Source organism: Triturus cristatus, chromosome 4_1 (assembly GCF_964204655.1).
Source record: "Triturus cristatus chromosome 4_1, aTriCri1.1, whole genome shotgun sequence".
Taxonomy (NCBI): domain Eukaryota; kingdom Metazoa; phylum Chordata; class Amphibia; order Caudata; family Salamandridae; genus Triturus; species Triturus cristatus.
This window is the reverse complement of record NC_140585.1, coordinates 873,000,257-873,014,449: the sequence shown is the minus strand read 5'-3', so window position 1 is coordinate 873,014,449 and position 14,193 is coordinate 873,000,257. Positions and strand designations below refer to the sequence as shown.

Sequence of the window (14,193 nt, the reverse complement as noted above, 5' to 3'; positions counted from 1 at the left end):
ATAGCTAGTCTATCAGTGATAGGCTCAGTGAAAGCCTGATGGAGCAAGAACGCCCCCCCCCCCCTGAAATTGAGAACGTTTTCTTGTTGTCTAGGGGTGGGGGAGGCTGTTCTAGACTTTTGGACGAAGTCACTCCAAAGTTTTCCACTAGCTCTCTACTAAAGAAAGTGTCCATTCCTCCCAGAAAGTGACTTCATGACTCCTGGTCAAGCACTCATACATTCTGCATCTGGATGGTGGAAACACACATCTCCACGGGTGTCCTGACCCCACATTGACCCCAAGATACCTCCAACCATTAATTACCAAATACATCCCAGGGCGTAGGCTGAGATCGTTGGAGAAGACTCTGGTGACTGTACCGAGAATATTTAGAGCAAGAATGGGGGAACGCTCATTCAGGTACCTTGCAGCAAAAATGTGAAACAACCTACCTATGGATCTAAGAATAGAGCCATGCGAAAGCAGATTTCATAGTTAGGCAGCTAAAGACCTGGCTTTTTATGAAACCTGAACATGGATAATTATCGATTAAGGGCTGTACGAAGCGGTGGGTCATGCAGCGGGCAGCCGCATCTTCTCAGAGTCTTGTCTCAGCACGGGGACACACCAGTGGTGTAACCATGCGCTCTACAAATGAATGAATGAATAAATAAATGAATAAAATCAACACCCTGAGGCAATATGACCACATCACACCACCCTGATGGAATGCCATTGACTTCACTTTACATCCCTCACCGTCTTCAAAATCAGCTTAGTCATCTACAGAACAATCCTTAAAGGCTTCGCTGTCTACCTGACTTTGAAGCTTTCGACTTCCAGTGGCTCTTGGCATGCCCATAGCCAGGACGTCATCAGACTGCATTTGAAGAAGTGCAAAAAAGAAAAAAAGACAACAGGTCTTCGCCATCTATGCACTCTGCATCCAGAATGACAACTCTCTATTAATCAGGACTGTGTCAGCCCAATTCAGGAACGAGCATGAAGAATACTAGATCACAATGAAGCAACAGTCCATTTCCACTCTCAGAACCCAGCTCCTCTCCAGTCGCTCATTGTCCTTCTTCTTGCAGATGACTTTGTTCAGTGCTTTGCTGCAATTTCTCTAGGTTTGCAATATACAAATACCACAGACAAATATACATTCATACATACTAGTGGCCTTTTTTAAAGACACAGGGATGATCCTGCGTTGAATGTTGATCTTAGTTTGGGAGATGTGGAAAAATGCAGATACGTGTTTCAGACTTTGAAACTAACAAGGTCTGTGGATAAGGTAAAGCATTTTGAAAGCATACCACCCGTTTTATGGGCGAAGTGTAAGGTATATGTAAAGCTTGAACACAGAGCGAAATGTTCTGAATTTCTCACTCCTATGGCTAGTCTTGCCCTCATTCCTATACCAGCTGAAGCAGATATAGACTCTTCTTCCAGAACCTAAAGTAATTCTGGTAGAATCATTGAGGCACACCAGTAAGCAGACAAAGTCCACTTTGTGACGAAAGCTTAACATTGGTGTGATTTTGTCAAGTATGTGGAGATGGATGTGCACAAACTGTGTCACAGCATCCACTTACTTTTGATTCCATGAATATAAAAGGTTGCTGGCTATGGTTGCAGGAGAGTATATTGGTCGAATTTGTTGTTGAAGCGAATTTGAATTTGGGAAATAATTTTTTTCAAGGCTCTCAAGTTTGGAGGAGAGTTGGTGATGAACCTGAAGTACGGGTTTTCAATTGTTTTCGACAAAGTTGCAATTTCCTGCCATTTACGAAGTTTAAAATATTTCCAGTAAGCACATGTGGAACTTTTCTCTGCCTATTGAGAGACAACTTTCAATCGATTTTGAGCTAAGGTTCACTCTACTGAAACCCAGTCAAGAATGAGAGTATGCAGAATATTTGTCTGTGAGTTTACTTTTTCTGACACAAATTCTCACAGAAGAAACAATTCTCATGCAAATGTGGGTAAAGTGTAAGCTTTACAATTTTGGAAAGTTGTAAACTTTTCCACAACTCTGCAAAAGAAAAATCCTTGCAACTTCATAGTCCTTGCCTGAAGATGTGGGGAATGATCACATTGTGTTGGAACTTTGTTATGGGGAAAGGTTATGATTCTTTTAGTTAGACTGTTGATATATCTTTCTTTGATACCTGATGACTCCCAGCTCACAGAGAGGGGTTATGTATTTTTGGTATGAGACTAAAAGGTTGCACCTAACAATCTCTTGTTTACAAGCACACCCAAAATCTTGGCATTGATGAGAGAGGGGGGTTTGATTGGTACATATCACACAACCTACAGTGCTTCAGGCTATTCATGTTCAGCCTGGCGTTTTGTAACTGCTTTTTAGGAAGGTTTAAGGGGTTGTTTGAATCAAAACACATGTTCTATTAAACAGTTGTTTTCTTCTGTTAAGCGATGGTTAATAGAATTAACTCTAAACCTCAAAAGCCCAAGTCAGGGGAAAGACTTTGATTTTTTACGTGAGATGTGAACTTTGTAGAGTATCCCAACTTTGCTAACTTCTCTTGCAAGAAAGGTTTCCTGCGAACAAGAAGAACTTGCAAGAGAACTTACATGCAACGTTTTGGAGAGAATATTGAGAAACGTGCCGTTTTCTTTCTTGAGCTTATTGCAGTCGATGTTCTCTCCTACTAATTGCTTTATTGAAACTCCCCAACGTTTGGGAAGTTTGAAGATATGTAGTTTAAAAAAAATGCGTCATGAAGTTATGAAAGATAAGCCTTCAGTACTTCCACAAACTTGGTTTTTCTCATGTACAATTTTAAAGATGGTTGTAGTTAAAGCCTAACTTTACCTCCTTTACTCTATAGTGTCTGCCAAGGGTTAATGTAGCTAATATAAATAGTTAAGGGGCTGATTGTCCAGAGCTGCTGACTTGAGTGAATATCTCTAGCAGGAGAGTTACTGCCGGAGACATCGCACTAGTCCACCAAACGTTCCAGCAGAGGCAACACTCCATAGAAGTAAAGCAGACTAAAGCCGCTTTTGTCTTCCTTAAGTTCCTGTGCTGTCAGGCAGGTAGGGCGTGCCAGTCCAGTTTGAGGAAATTGCCCTAGGAAAGTGATAGAGTGTGTGTGGGTGTGTGAGAGAGAGAGAAGAAAGGGGAAAAATAAGCACCTTCAATCCGGAGATTGTTGTGCAAAAATACAGTACCAGCTCACTCCTCAGCCCAGCTAGAGATAAGCTAACAAAGCATGACAGAGTGAAATACTGTTTGAATTAAGACCCGGCTGGAGGTAGACTCCCTTCATTCTGCCCCTTGGATAATCAGCCAACTGGATACTACTGGCGTAGCCTAAATCTTTATTACCTACTCAAGTGCCTGGCTTCCCTCATGGGTGATTAGTGCGCTATACAATAAATATAACATAACAAAGGAGGCATGCAAGTGATAGTTTAATTTTCTACAAGAGAATAAGTACTGTTCGAAGTGCCACTACAGCTATTCAGCATTCATATGCCTGTTGGTGATATTTCCTTTTAGATCTTGCAGCAGAATCACACTCTGAGTTAGCATTTGTTCCTTCTCAAACAGAGAATTGATATATCATTATTATTGCAAGTAATTTATAGGACGCTATTAAAAATGTGCTCCTAAGCTTATGCTTAATGCGATATTTGAAATGTTCAATGTTCAATGGCATTAAAATCAGTTTGCCATTATTCAATTTATGAAGAATAAAGGCATTACTGATAGGACCATATAGAACAAAAATTAACCAATCACCATTCAAAACTAACAAATGCCAATGTATTGTCAAATCGCATTTGTCATTTTTTAATTGGTAATTTAAATTTTGTACGCCAGCAGTTCTGCTATGATGCTATGGTCAATGTGAAAAGTTATTGAAGAAAATTTAGCAATCACGAAATGCTGCCAGCTTGATGATCTCTTTTACTATTCTTGATTAATATTTTCAGATTCAATTAATCAAAAAAAGATTGAAGAATAGTTAAACATTCTTCAATAAAGAAATTGTTTACTATAAATCTTTTTGGATTACCATGACGCCTCCTCAGTATAAATGCTGGGCTATCATCGCTGAGTCATGGAAAAAATAACCCAGATGCTTACAAAGAGCAGAAAAGAAACATCACGCCTATCTAATCTTCATTAAGCATGCACTAGCCACATCCCTTACCAGTCTTAAGTTCAACCTGAAGTGACCAATTGCCGGTTCTAACTGCTCCATGCTATAGACAAGCTTCAACAAAACATGAGAACTGGCAATATGGCAAAGATGACTTTGTGGAGCTATTGTCTTGAAACTATTGAAATGCATACTATTGTTAAAATGGCCACATTAGTGACACAAAAGTTATCAATAAGTAATAAAATTTCAAATGCACCATTCTAAATATTCTTAGAATGTACTGTAATGTAGAGAATATCGGAGACAAAATACACACCAATCAACTAAACCAAGCACACTTACATCTTCAGTTTTTCAAAACTAGGGAATCATGAAAAGAGACATACATGTGATAATTCTATTCCATAGTGCCTGGTATGTTTTATTCATATATTTATGTCGATGAGTCCTTAGGTTCTTCATGCTAAACATGTAGATTAATCACCAGTGGCAATAGACATTTTTATCACTTTCAATCAGGTGAGGGTACTGCTCGCAGAAACTTCATGCCATGAACCATAAACGCAGGAGAAATAGATCAGGATACTTCCTACTTTCTAATACCTCCAATTAGGAGTATACTTGTGTCCACAGAGATTATAATAATAGTATTAAAAAATTATAATCGTACTGTATTAAAATATAAAAAAGTATTGAACTGCCAACGTCCTTTAGCAGAAAACTGCTCATTGTGTACAAGGGTGAGGGTACGTAACTGCCAATAATGATACTCAATCTTACTGAGCCAGGATGCCATCCAGGTTTAACATGACCATTAATGACAGTACTCATGACCTCAAGTGGAGAAATTCAAGATTATTACATCTGGAGGTAATATTGAAATTAAGATGATAAAAATCCATGTAAGTGCATGTGAGTAGAATACATGTTTCTTATGTGGAGGTTCAAGGATGATGTGAAGACTACTTAGACTCATAACTGAGAAAACAATCCACCTACCTAAATGGATCTTCATTGGTTTAACTTCATCATTACTTAAGGTGACTGACTAGCAAGAGAGAAACCATGACAGAAGTATGTGATATTAACTAGTTTTTCTAACCATTACCAAGCTCAATAAACTACTACTACTACTACTACTAGTAATATTACTACTACTAATAATAATATTAATATATTAACAATATACCCACAAGTATCAGTACAATGTTCAAGTCTTCCAATTTTAAAAATGGGCATTTTATTGAAGACAAAGGATACAAAATATTTGTTTTAACTTTTCAATTAATATTTTCAGTCAGGGAAGACTTTGCCTTCAAGGTCCAAGGTACGTGCTTCAATCACTTCATCCCTTGTGCTATAGGCCATCAGCAGAAATTGAGATTTCAACATTTCAATTAGAAGGAACATTAGGCCAATCAGATAGAGCAACAATATGAATATTTCTTCTTTATGGCCTGTGCCTTCTCAATTATTTGTAATGAACTTCTTAACTGAGGCAGAGACCTTTTTTTATATGCAAATTGGGCCTCTGTTCAATGCGCTGCAAGGGCGGCTTTGTTAATGAACTTGAAACAAGTGTTCTCGTAAACCAAGGTGGCGGCAGAGGGAAAGAGGGCGGAGGAAGGAACAAGCCCTGAAAATGCTTTCTCGCTTGGGTCTCTGAATTAACAGGGCTCAGTGCACTGCTGATTTTATGAGAAGGGAAAAAGATGCGCCACAAATCAGCAGCTACAGGCAGGTCTATAGTAGGCAAGATTTTAAAATAATAACATTGCTAGGGAAATATATTGGTCTATTAGAAATGTATATCTCTGCATCCACACTGCATCCCTCCAGATGAAACCCTCTAGATGATTCTACAATAGGATCTACTCAGTAACACACAAATGTAGAATTTGGTCACAAATAAAACCCATGCGGTTCACGAGTTGGATCATTTCCCTAATATACTGATACACTGGCTCTACACAATCTCTGGTTTGCTTTTTTACTTCATTGCCCTGTCCACGAAACAATATCACAATCTTCTGAACCCCTTGTTGTAGGAGCACTGGTACACTGCTGGCCATTAGTGCAATAAAGCTGGGTCAGCTCTCCTCAGTCTGGAGGGATTTATGTATATAAATGCTTGATCTTCTTCTGGTAGAACTTAACCAGGTACCAATGTAAGGTCTTTTCTTTGAAGTGCTCCCAGTATTTCCCAGTATTGTGGTATATTTGGCCTTCGGAATCAATGCAGTACTAACAGCTAGCACTCAACAGGGTTGTCTACAAATTATTTGTATTTATTTATGTATGTCTTTTCCATAGTGCTGCATCGCAGGAAACTATTAGAGCAGTTTACAACAAACTAAACTGCATATACAAAATACATTTACATAAAAAATTAACATCAAAAGAACTGAGCAAGGGCATAGGAGGGCAGTATAGGGCAGGGAGGAGGGAAAAAGGAGTTCTTTGGAGAAGATAAAGCTGAACAATAAATAAAATGTGGTGAGAGTCTTAAAGGTGTTACCCCCATAAGAGGGTTCGAATGATCAAGGACTTCCCTTAGTAAGATTTCTTATGCATAGGAAAGTCTTGAGCCTTTTTTTTTAGGACAATGGCAAAACAGACCCCAAACCACCAGATTGGGTGGGTTAAGGCTGGCCAAGAGCCTCCCAACATTGCTCTATAAGGCCACAGATATAAGCCACATATTCTACTTTGCACTATTGGTCACTGTCATGGTCAGCAGCAGCTCTAGTGTAAGGGCAGGGCTAGGTCTAGTCCTAGGCCATAGAAGCAGCTGTCTGGAGTGACCGGGACAGGCTTCAGAATGGATCTAAATGCAGAAACAATAACTTGTTTGTAACTAGAGGTGTGAGAAAAATGTTGTGTTTTCCATTTGGTGCTGCCCAAAATTGTTCCACCTACCCCACATTCACACCTTTTGCCATTTTTAGCAAAGCACTACAGACCGGCTCCTTTCCAGGCAGGCAGAATTAGAGGACTGTGATTATCGACTTATGATCAACTTAAAATTGCCTTAATACCATTAGATTACTGTCGCTACCCTCTCAAAACTCACTGCGAGAGAGTCTCTTGCGAGGTAAGTCTTAACACAAAACTGCAACGTACTGCAAAATTAAGACCTTTGCCAAATCCCATTGATTTTAGTTTCTAAGTTTATATCGCCCATGGCCATTTTTCAGCTTGGACACCATGCGTTGCTGGCGCGTGTGCACATAAAACAAGAGGTTTTGGGGGACACAGTTGTTCGGAGTGAGGATTTATTTACAAAAAGGCATTTTTGCTGTTTACTTCTGGAATGGCTTTAATAACTACAATAAGAAACTAGCTGCAAGCCATTTTTTGCAGAATCATTGATACTCAAGTTATGACTTTCAAGCTACCCTCTTGAAAACAATGTTACTGTTAAATAACAACACAAACACATACATTTGCTTCATGGCATTCTTCTTCTGTTACAGCATAACAGAATGTGTGGTCATGGTCTGCAGATGACCGCAGATACTGTCAGAAACCGTTTAAATCAATGGTCCATCTTGGCAGTGTAAGTCTGTTTAAGGGAACAGAGCTCCTCTCTTGCTTCCCTAGTTGTTTCCTTGCCCACTGGCCTGTTCAACAGCCACCCCTTACATTTATACACAGGGATGTCCTATTACCCTCTTGCCTGCGCTAATCTCCCACAATTTTGGGATTCAGCAAGGGCAGGATTGACAATCCTAACTATGTCTACAAGTGACAATTAGGATCATTCATGAGTGCAAATTATTGTTTGTGCTATATACTATTAAATTGCCATCTGATGTGGACATAACATTACATTTGCAAACTCGATTTTGAGTGTGAATTAAGCTCCTAAAAGGGTTGAGTTCTAAAATGTGAATGTAGGTACACCTGCACAAAAGGCGTCGATGTACAAATTCACACATTTATGATTACACACACACCTTTTTCAGTTAGTTTCTCAGCCCTCAATACAGTTGCATATTTGCTTAAGCCAATTGTAGGACTAAATCCGTTTCCAGTTAGCAAACGGCGTCCAAATCTGGTGGTAGGAGATGTAGTTTCTCTACAGGTAGAAAAGTGACGTGTTCTGAAACAGCCAAATTGCACCCTGCGAGATTTAGTCATGCATGTGGGTTTCAGTAGTGCCGTTTCTATTAGAAGGCACTTCATGCCGCTATTCAGCAGGCCACATTGGAAGAGGAGGGATGGCAAATGTTACTTCGCTCAAGGTCTTGTGCTGACCATGGGCCTGACCTTGAGGTAGCAGCAGGACCGGTGGCCAAGATGGAAAAAACCTCCTGCTACTCTACGCCCAGTAGAGTTAGGAATATAATCTACTGTGAATTCTGTTGGGTGAAACTATTTCTTAGTAAAAATGTCAAACATGTTTTTTTTTGTGTTTACTAAGCAATTGTGTCACCCACCAACAGAACTCCCTGTAGATTATATTGCTCATACCCAGTTTCTGAGGGACACAGGTTGTACCCCATTATCTTTAACAGTAGTTAGGAGGCAGAAGCACAGACTGCCTGCACCGTCCTTTTTGCAGTCGTTATACCTGAAAATCCACAGGTATTTGTTTTTGACGTTTTATCAGCATCCTTGTACTTTGTGTCCATAAGAAGCGATAAGTTCCCTTAAATATGGCCTCGGTGTCACAGCTGGGGGTCAGGACGCATTAGCGCGTTCAATTCAGATGAAGCGGCTTGATGTCTGCACAAGACACAGATTTTCAGTGCTAAAAATAGAGATAATGTTGAACAATGAACACCTCCTGCCTTCCTCCGCCATTGATTCGTGGGTCTCCTGCTGGCTGGGAAGCGCTGAGAGCTGAAGGCGGCAGAAAGGCTGCATTGTGACTTGTATCAGAAATGAAAGCACCCCTCTGCCTGATCCTAGGAATTAAACTTAAAAAGACCCCTCAGGAGAAGGAAAGGAGGCCTTGAAGCAAGGCTTTGACTAATTCCCTCTTGGAATACTTTGAGTGAGCGTGGCACCTGTCCACACTCAAGGTTTCCCATTCTTCCAGTAAAAAAAGTTATTTCTGAGCATTGATCAAAAAGTCTTTGTCTGGCAACTTCTTAGTTAGCCTTTATAAACAACACTTAAGATGTGTTAGCTAAAACCCGAACGCTAAATAACATTTTCAAAAGGTTACAGTCTCTGAGCCTCTTTTTGTATGCACTGAGAAGAGCTTTCGGTTGATTGAATATTGTGCATGAAAGCAGGGCAGTACCGGCTTCACAAAGTAGCTCCGTCTTTTAAGGAGCACTTCTAACAAATCTGCCCATTGGGAGCACTTTAATCAAATAAAATGCTGAAAGAAGCACTTAAATTCTTCCGGCCAACTGAACTCCATTATAGGCGAAGCTAGCGCTCCTTACTAGTCTGCCGCGAGGCGTCTTATATGCGCTGTCTGGCTTCTGTCTCTAGTGTGTCTTTATATACAACCTTTATGCAAAGTGCCAATTCAAAACGTCACTAATACCATATTCTCTTACTTGTAGATGTTAAATCTGACTAATTTTTTGTGCAATCAAGACATGACTGTACCCATATTTTCACACCATTAACAGCATGTTGCTTTCAAGATGCTCACACTATGTTAACTATGGGCTGGCTTTGGGACATGTGATGCTCATCATTGTTACACCCTAATCACAAACAATGCCCAATGGAAGTCACCACGTTGGACCGCAGAACACCAAGGCTCGTTGAGTTAGTGTGAACATTGTGTGTACTGGCAAACAGCCTCCCGCTTGACCACGTAGTACATGTCACTGATGCACCAGTTACACAACATTGACTCCCATCAGATTTCATGTTGGTGCTCATTGTGTTAAAACAATAAAGGTCAGTCACTTGTGTATGAAAACCATCATTCATGGTCTTATCCTTAATCATTTCATATCATTGGTAAATGTTTGAATCCGTTTTTGTTTGCTGGTTAGATACCATTTGTAGAGAGTAACATCCCACTCCTGCCATCTTAACTGCCTTTGGAGATTTGAGGTATATCCAGCCTCCACCTCCGGGGAGATTCCTAATTGCTGGCCCCCTCATCAGAAAATAGTGTGAATGTTTCCGTATCCCGCTGACTTGCAGGCAGGGGTGGCTCACAACAGGAGGCAGTGCAGGAGTGAAGAACAGGATCAGAAGTTGTTTCTATAAGAGCTGCTTGCCTGGGTGGCTATTCTGCCCACATCAGTTTTCAGGCTGCATTGAACTGAATTACCCCACAGAAGGGAAATGGAGTTGCAGGACATGAAGGCCTAGGGACTTTTCCTTACCTGCCTGTGCCAGCTGCATTCATATGTATCAATGAATTCTAGATGTACCACAACAAAATCAAAGAAAGACTCTTCTAGGTATTCAAACTAAAAAGGAGTAAATGTTTGGTGAATTCGGATGGAGTGGAACTATCAGAATAATAACTTTTGACCCACAATTGAACCAGAATTGATTTTTTAAGGCTTCTCACGGGTTTACTGCATGCGACCTGTGTGCTAAAATCCATTCTTCCAGATATTTCCTTATGTTTTTGAAGATAAAGTCAGAAAGCGACCAATATTCGTGCCGATTGGCACCATGTCATAAGGGTCATCTTTAGCCCTTATCACTGTGTGCTTGCACAATTGGATTTACCTGCCCATCCTTATAAAAGGAAAATCAAATCTACAAGCCCTAGACCAGCTCTTTCATATTCACAACACCTGAAACACAATATTTTCAATTTAGATAAACACAACAGAGAAGCGAGCCACCTTTAGGCTGCCCTGGTGACACGTGCGGGTTGTGACACAAAATATTGGTGGTGTAGGACATTAATTAAGGTGTCTGAGATGGGGCATATTAGGCTACCCTGACTGAATTATTGATATCAGCAGGAGACATGAGGATATGTTACGATTAAGGGATCCAACTTGCATTGGGTGAAGATTATACCTGCCGAATGCACAACTTCAATTGCCCTGATGATGTTCACATGTGGTGAACGAAATGCGTTGGCTGTTTGTTTCGTATCACCAAAGAAAATTGAAAATAAAGACGCATTGGACTATATTCTACTGTGATTTGACTTGTATATAAATGGCCTCTAAATCTAGCAGAGCATCACCATTTGTTTGTTTGGACATTATTGTCATTTTTTTAATACTAGGGCTCATCTCATCTTCGTGGCTTCTCGCTTACTCTCATCCCTCGCTTCAAAATCTGTGTCCCATTCCTTTATTTGTTGTGTAATCCACCTCCCCCCCTCAATTCTCTTCCTCCTTTAGTTCTCTTCACTAGTTACAATTCCACTCGCCTCTCCTGTTTTGTCTTATTTGTATTGTTTTAAAGTTTGTTGTTGGTCTAACTCCTTCTTATCATTGCATTCTTGTCCCTGTTTGTACCTTTCCTCTTAGATCCTTCCATGTGTCACATCCCACTCCCTATCATGCCTCTTGCTTTCCCCAAAACACGAGAACAGCCTTCCCCTCTCTCCACTCCTACTGTCTCCAGTGTCTCCTGTGATTTTAAAGAGCACATCCTTTTATCGGTTTCTACTCATGGCCACAGAATGCTTCCGAATCCTGCTCTTCTTTTGATGTGCCAGTGTATGGTCGTGGTCACACTTTGGCAAAAGTGTTTTATACATTAAATGCAACTAAATAGCATTATTGAGCTGTGTGTTGCCTGGTATATATTATTATATTACATGCAAAGAAAATGTAGGCAGCAAACTGGTTGAAGTACATAATTCACAGAAGAAGACCACTCTGAGAGCTGTTGAAATTAAATAACATACATGGCATAATTTATTTGAAATTCTGCCATTTGTGTAATAACAATTGGCAAACATGAAAACTACAGTATGACTGTGTCTTTCAGAAGCTGTGTCTTGCTTTTAACTTCCTGGTCTCCTCACTCTATGCAGTGTTTAGGGATGTGGCTTATAATTAACTTCAATTGTAAATAATCTGCTTACGAAGGACGCGTGCTCACTGATATCACATGCACGTGCTCATGGCTTCTGCTTTCTTGTATCTACTCCAGGAATGCCCACAGTTGCTTCAAGCGGAGAGGATCCTGGTGCCCGTGGAAGTGGTCAAGCCCATCACCCTGAAGGCCAAGAACCTGCCACAACCACAGTCAGGCCAAAGGGGGTACGAGTGCATACTACACATTCAGGGCCGGGAGCAGCGGGTGCCAGCGCTGAGGTTCAACAGCTCCAGCGTGCAATGCCAGAACACTTCTGTAAGTGAACTCTTGCACATCACTGTAAAGAGAGCCTTCATCTGGGCAGATCACATTATGTGCTGAAACTCCGAATGATGCTAATGTCACACTTATTTCCCTCCTATTCCTGCAGCTACAATGCTCTTTTCTATCGTGTCTTTAATGAACATTTTCTTCATTAATGTTTCCAAGAAAGCTATTATTGCCCATGATGCATTTCGACCGTTCGTGCACGGCCTTGATCACATGATCCGCTGCGTTTAATGGCGTCGTATTTAACCCTATTCAACTCGTGGTACATAGACATGAGCAACAAAGTACACTTGTCATTGTGTTACAATACATTCATGAGCTATACCTCATGATTACCAACTGTAGTACACATTCTGAATATTCATTCAATATTTCTAGAAACATATTCTTAGCATGTGTGATAATGTAATCTTAACTATTATAACTCTGTTGCAAGTTTGAATACAAATTCACCCTAATAAAGTGCTCGGTGTTTATAGTGTGCAAATATATATTTAAAAAGTGCGTTTTACAGGATATTTTTAGCAGCAATGTAATGAAGTCCTTGTCTAAGTATTTGCTGACCCTATCCATTCCAATCATCAAAAACCAATTTCAACAATTGTGCTTTTGTTGTCCTATTGTCTAACCACATATCTGTACTGCTCCAATGCAGTAGCCTTAATTTCATGTTCCCTTTGACCAATGATTGTTCTTCATTAAAGTGCAAGTGCATATTAATAAACTGACCTGTGCAACTTGACAATTTAAGTATGTATGAATGCAAAATAAGTATAATCAGGTCACAGCATGTACGGTCAAACAATGCCAACCGGGTGATTCATTATTTATGCGCTAAGGCATTAGATCGTCCCCTCTTATGCTACGGCGATAATACAATAAAGTGCAAATGCTGTTTATAAAGTGACCCGTGCATGGTTCAAGGTCAATTACATGATATGATATAGGGTTATTATAATATTGACCCTTGAAATGGTTCATGATTATGCCAAAGTTCATAGACTGGATTTCAATTCAACATCCTTATGTTTATTCTAAAGTGACCAGTGCGATGACGGAAATATATACAAGGAAACTTAAACAACTCATCAATAAACAATATTAAAAACATATCATATTTCAGTTGCTGCTTTCCTGTTGTAAACCTCTGCATATAAGAATGTATATATACCCCTACGATGCCACAGACACTATACATGTTAATCAAAACTCTACAGATATCACCCTGTATCCTTATCAAATTTAAACGCTGTTGCTCTCATTCTAATAGTAATAATAAACCTGATTATAAAAAATTGTGTAAATCCTCACTCATGTTCAATCCATTAGGTATTTTGGAGTCCAACTCTAAAATGAATTTGGATTCTAACTGTCTAAGAGATCTTTCTCTGTTTCCACCTTTACTTACAGCCGGCACTGCTCCTATTACATAATATTTCACGTCACTCAGATTGTTATTATGGACCAAAGTGCCGTACAACAGTGTATGTTGAGTCAGAGTTTACACTCGCTCTAAGGTGTTGCAGGATTCTAATGTGTACATGCAATTTGGTACTTCCCACATAGTTTAAGACACATGAACGCTCTAAAAAGTAGGCAGCGAATTCCGTTCTACATGTGATATTGATCTGATTCTCACTAAAAGCTGATCTAAAACTGGTTTTATTAACTCCAAATGTACATGCCCTGCATGTCTTACACATATAGAATCCCACCTTCGGTGAGAACGAGTTAGACTTTACTTCCACTTCTGGGCTATTGCTGACCGGGGAGTACCTCATAGAGGGAGCTCGTCTAA

General features: G+C 40.0%; 1 protein-coding gene across 4 annotated transcripts in view; it reads left to right on the top strand.

Moving 5' to 3' along the window:
• The window catches only part of PLXNA4 (plexin A4), a 1,024,340-nt gene that overhangs the window by 721,282 nt on the left and 288,865 nt on the right, over window positions 1–14,193 (top strand). For all 4 annotated transcript variants that reach the window (XM_085653587.1, XM_085653590.1, XM_085653588.1 and 1 more), the window contains one exon: window positions 12,180–12,380. In XM_085653587.1, the coding sequence (XP_085509713.1) occupies window positions 12,180–12,380 (201 nt within the window). The remainder of the gene's footprint in view (window positions 1–12,179; window positions 12,381–14,193) is intronic.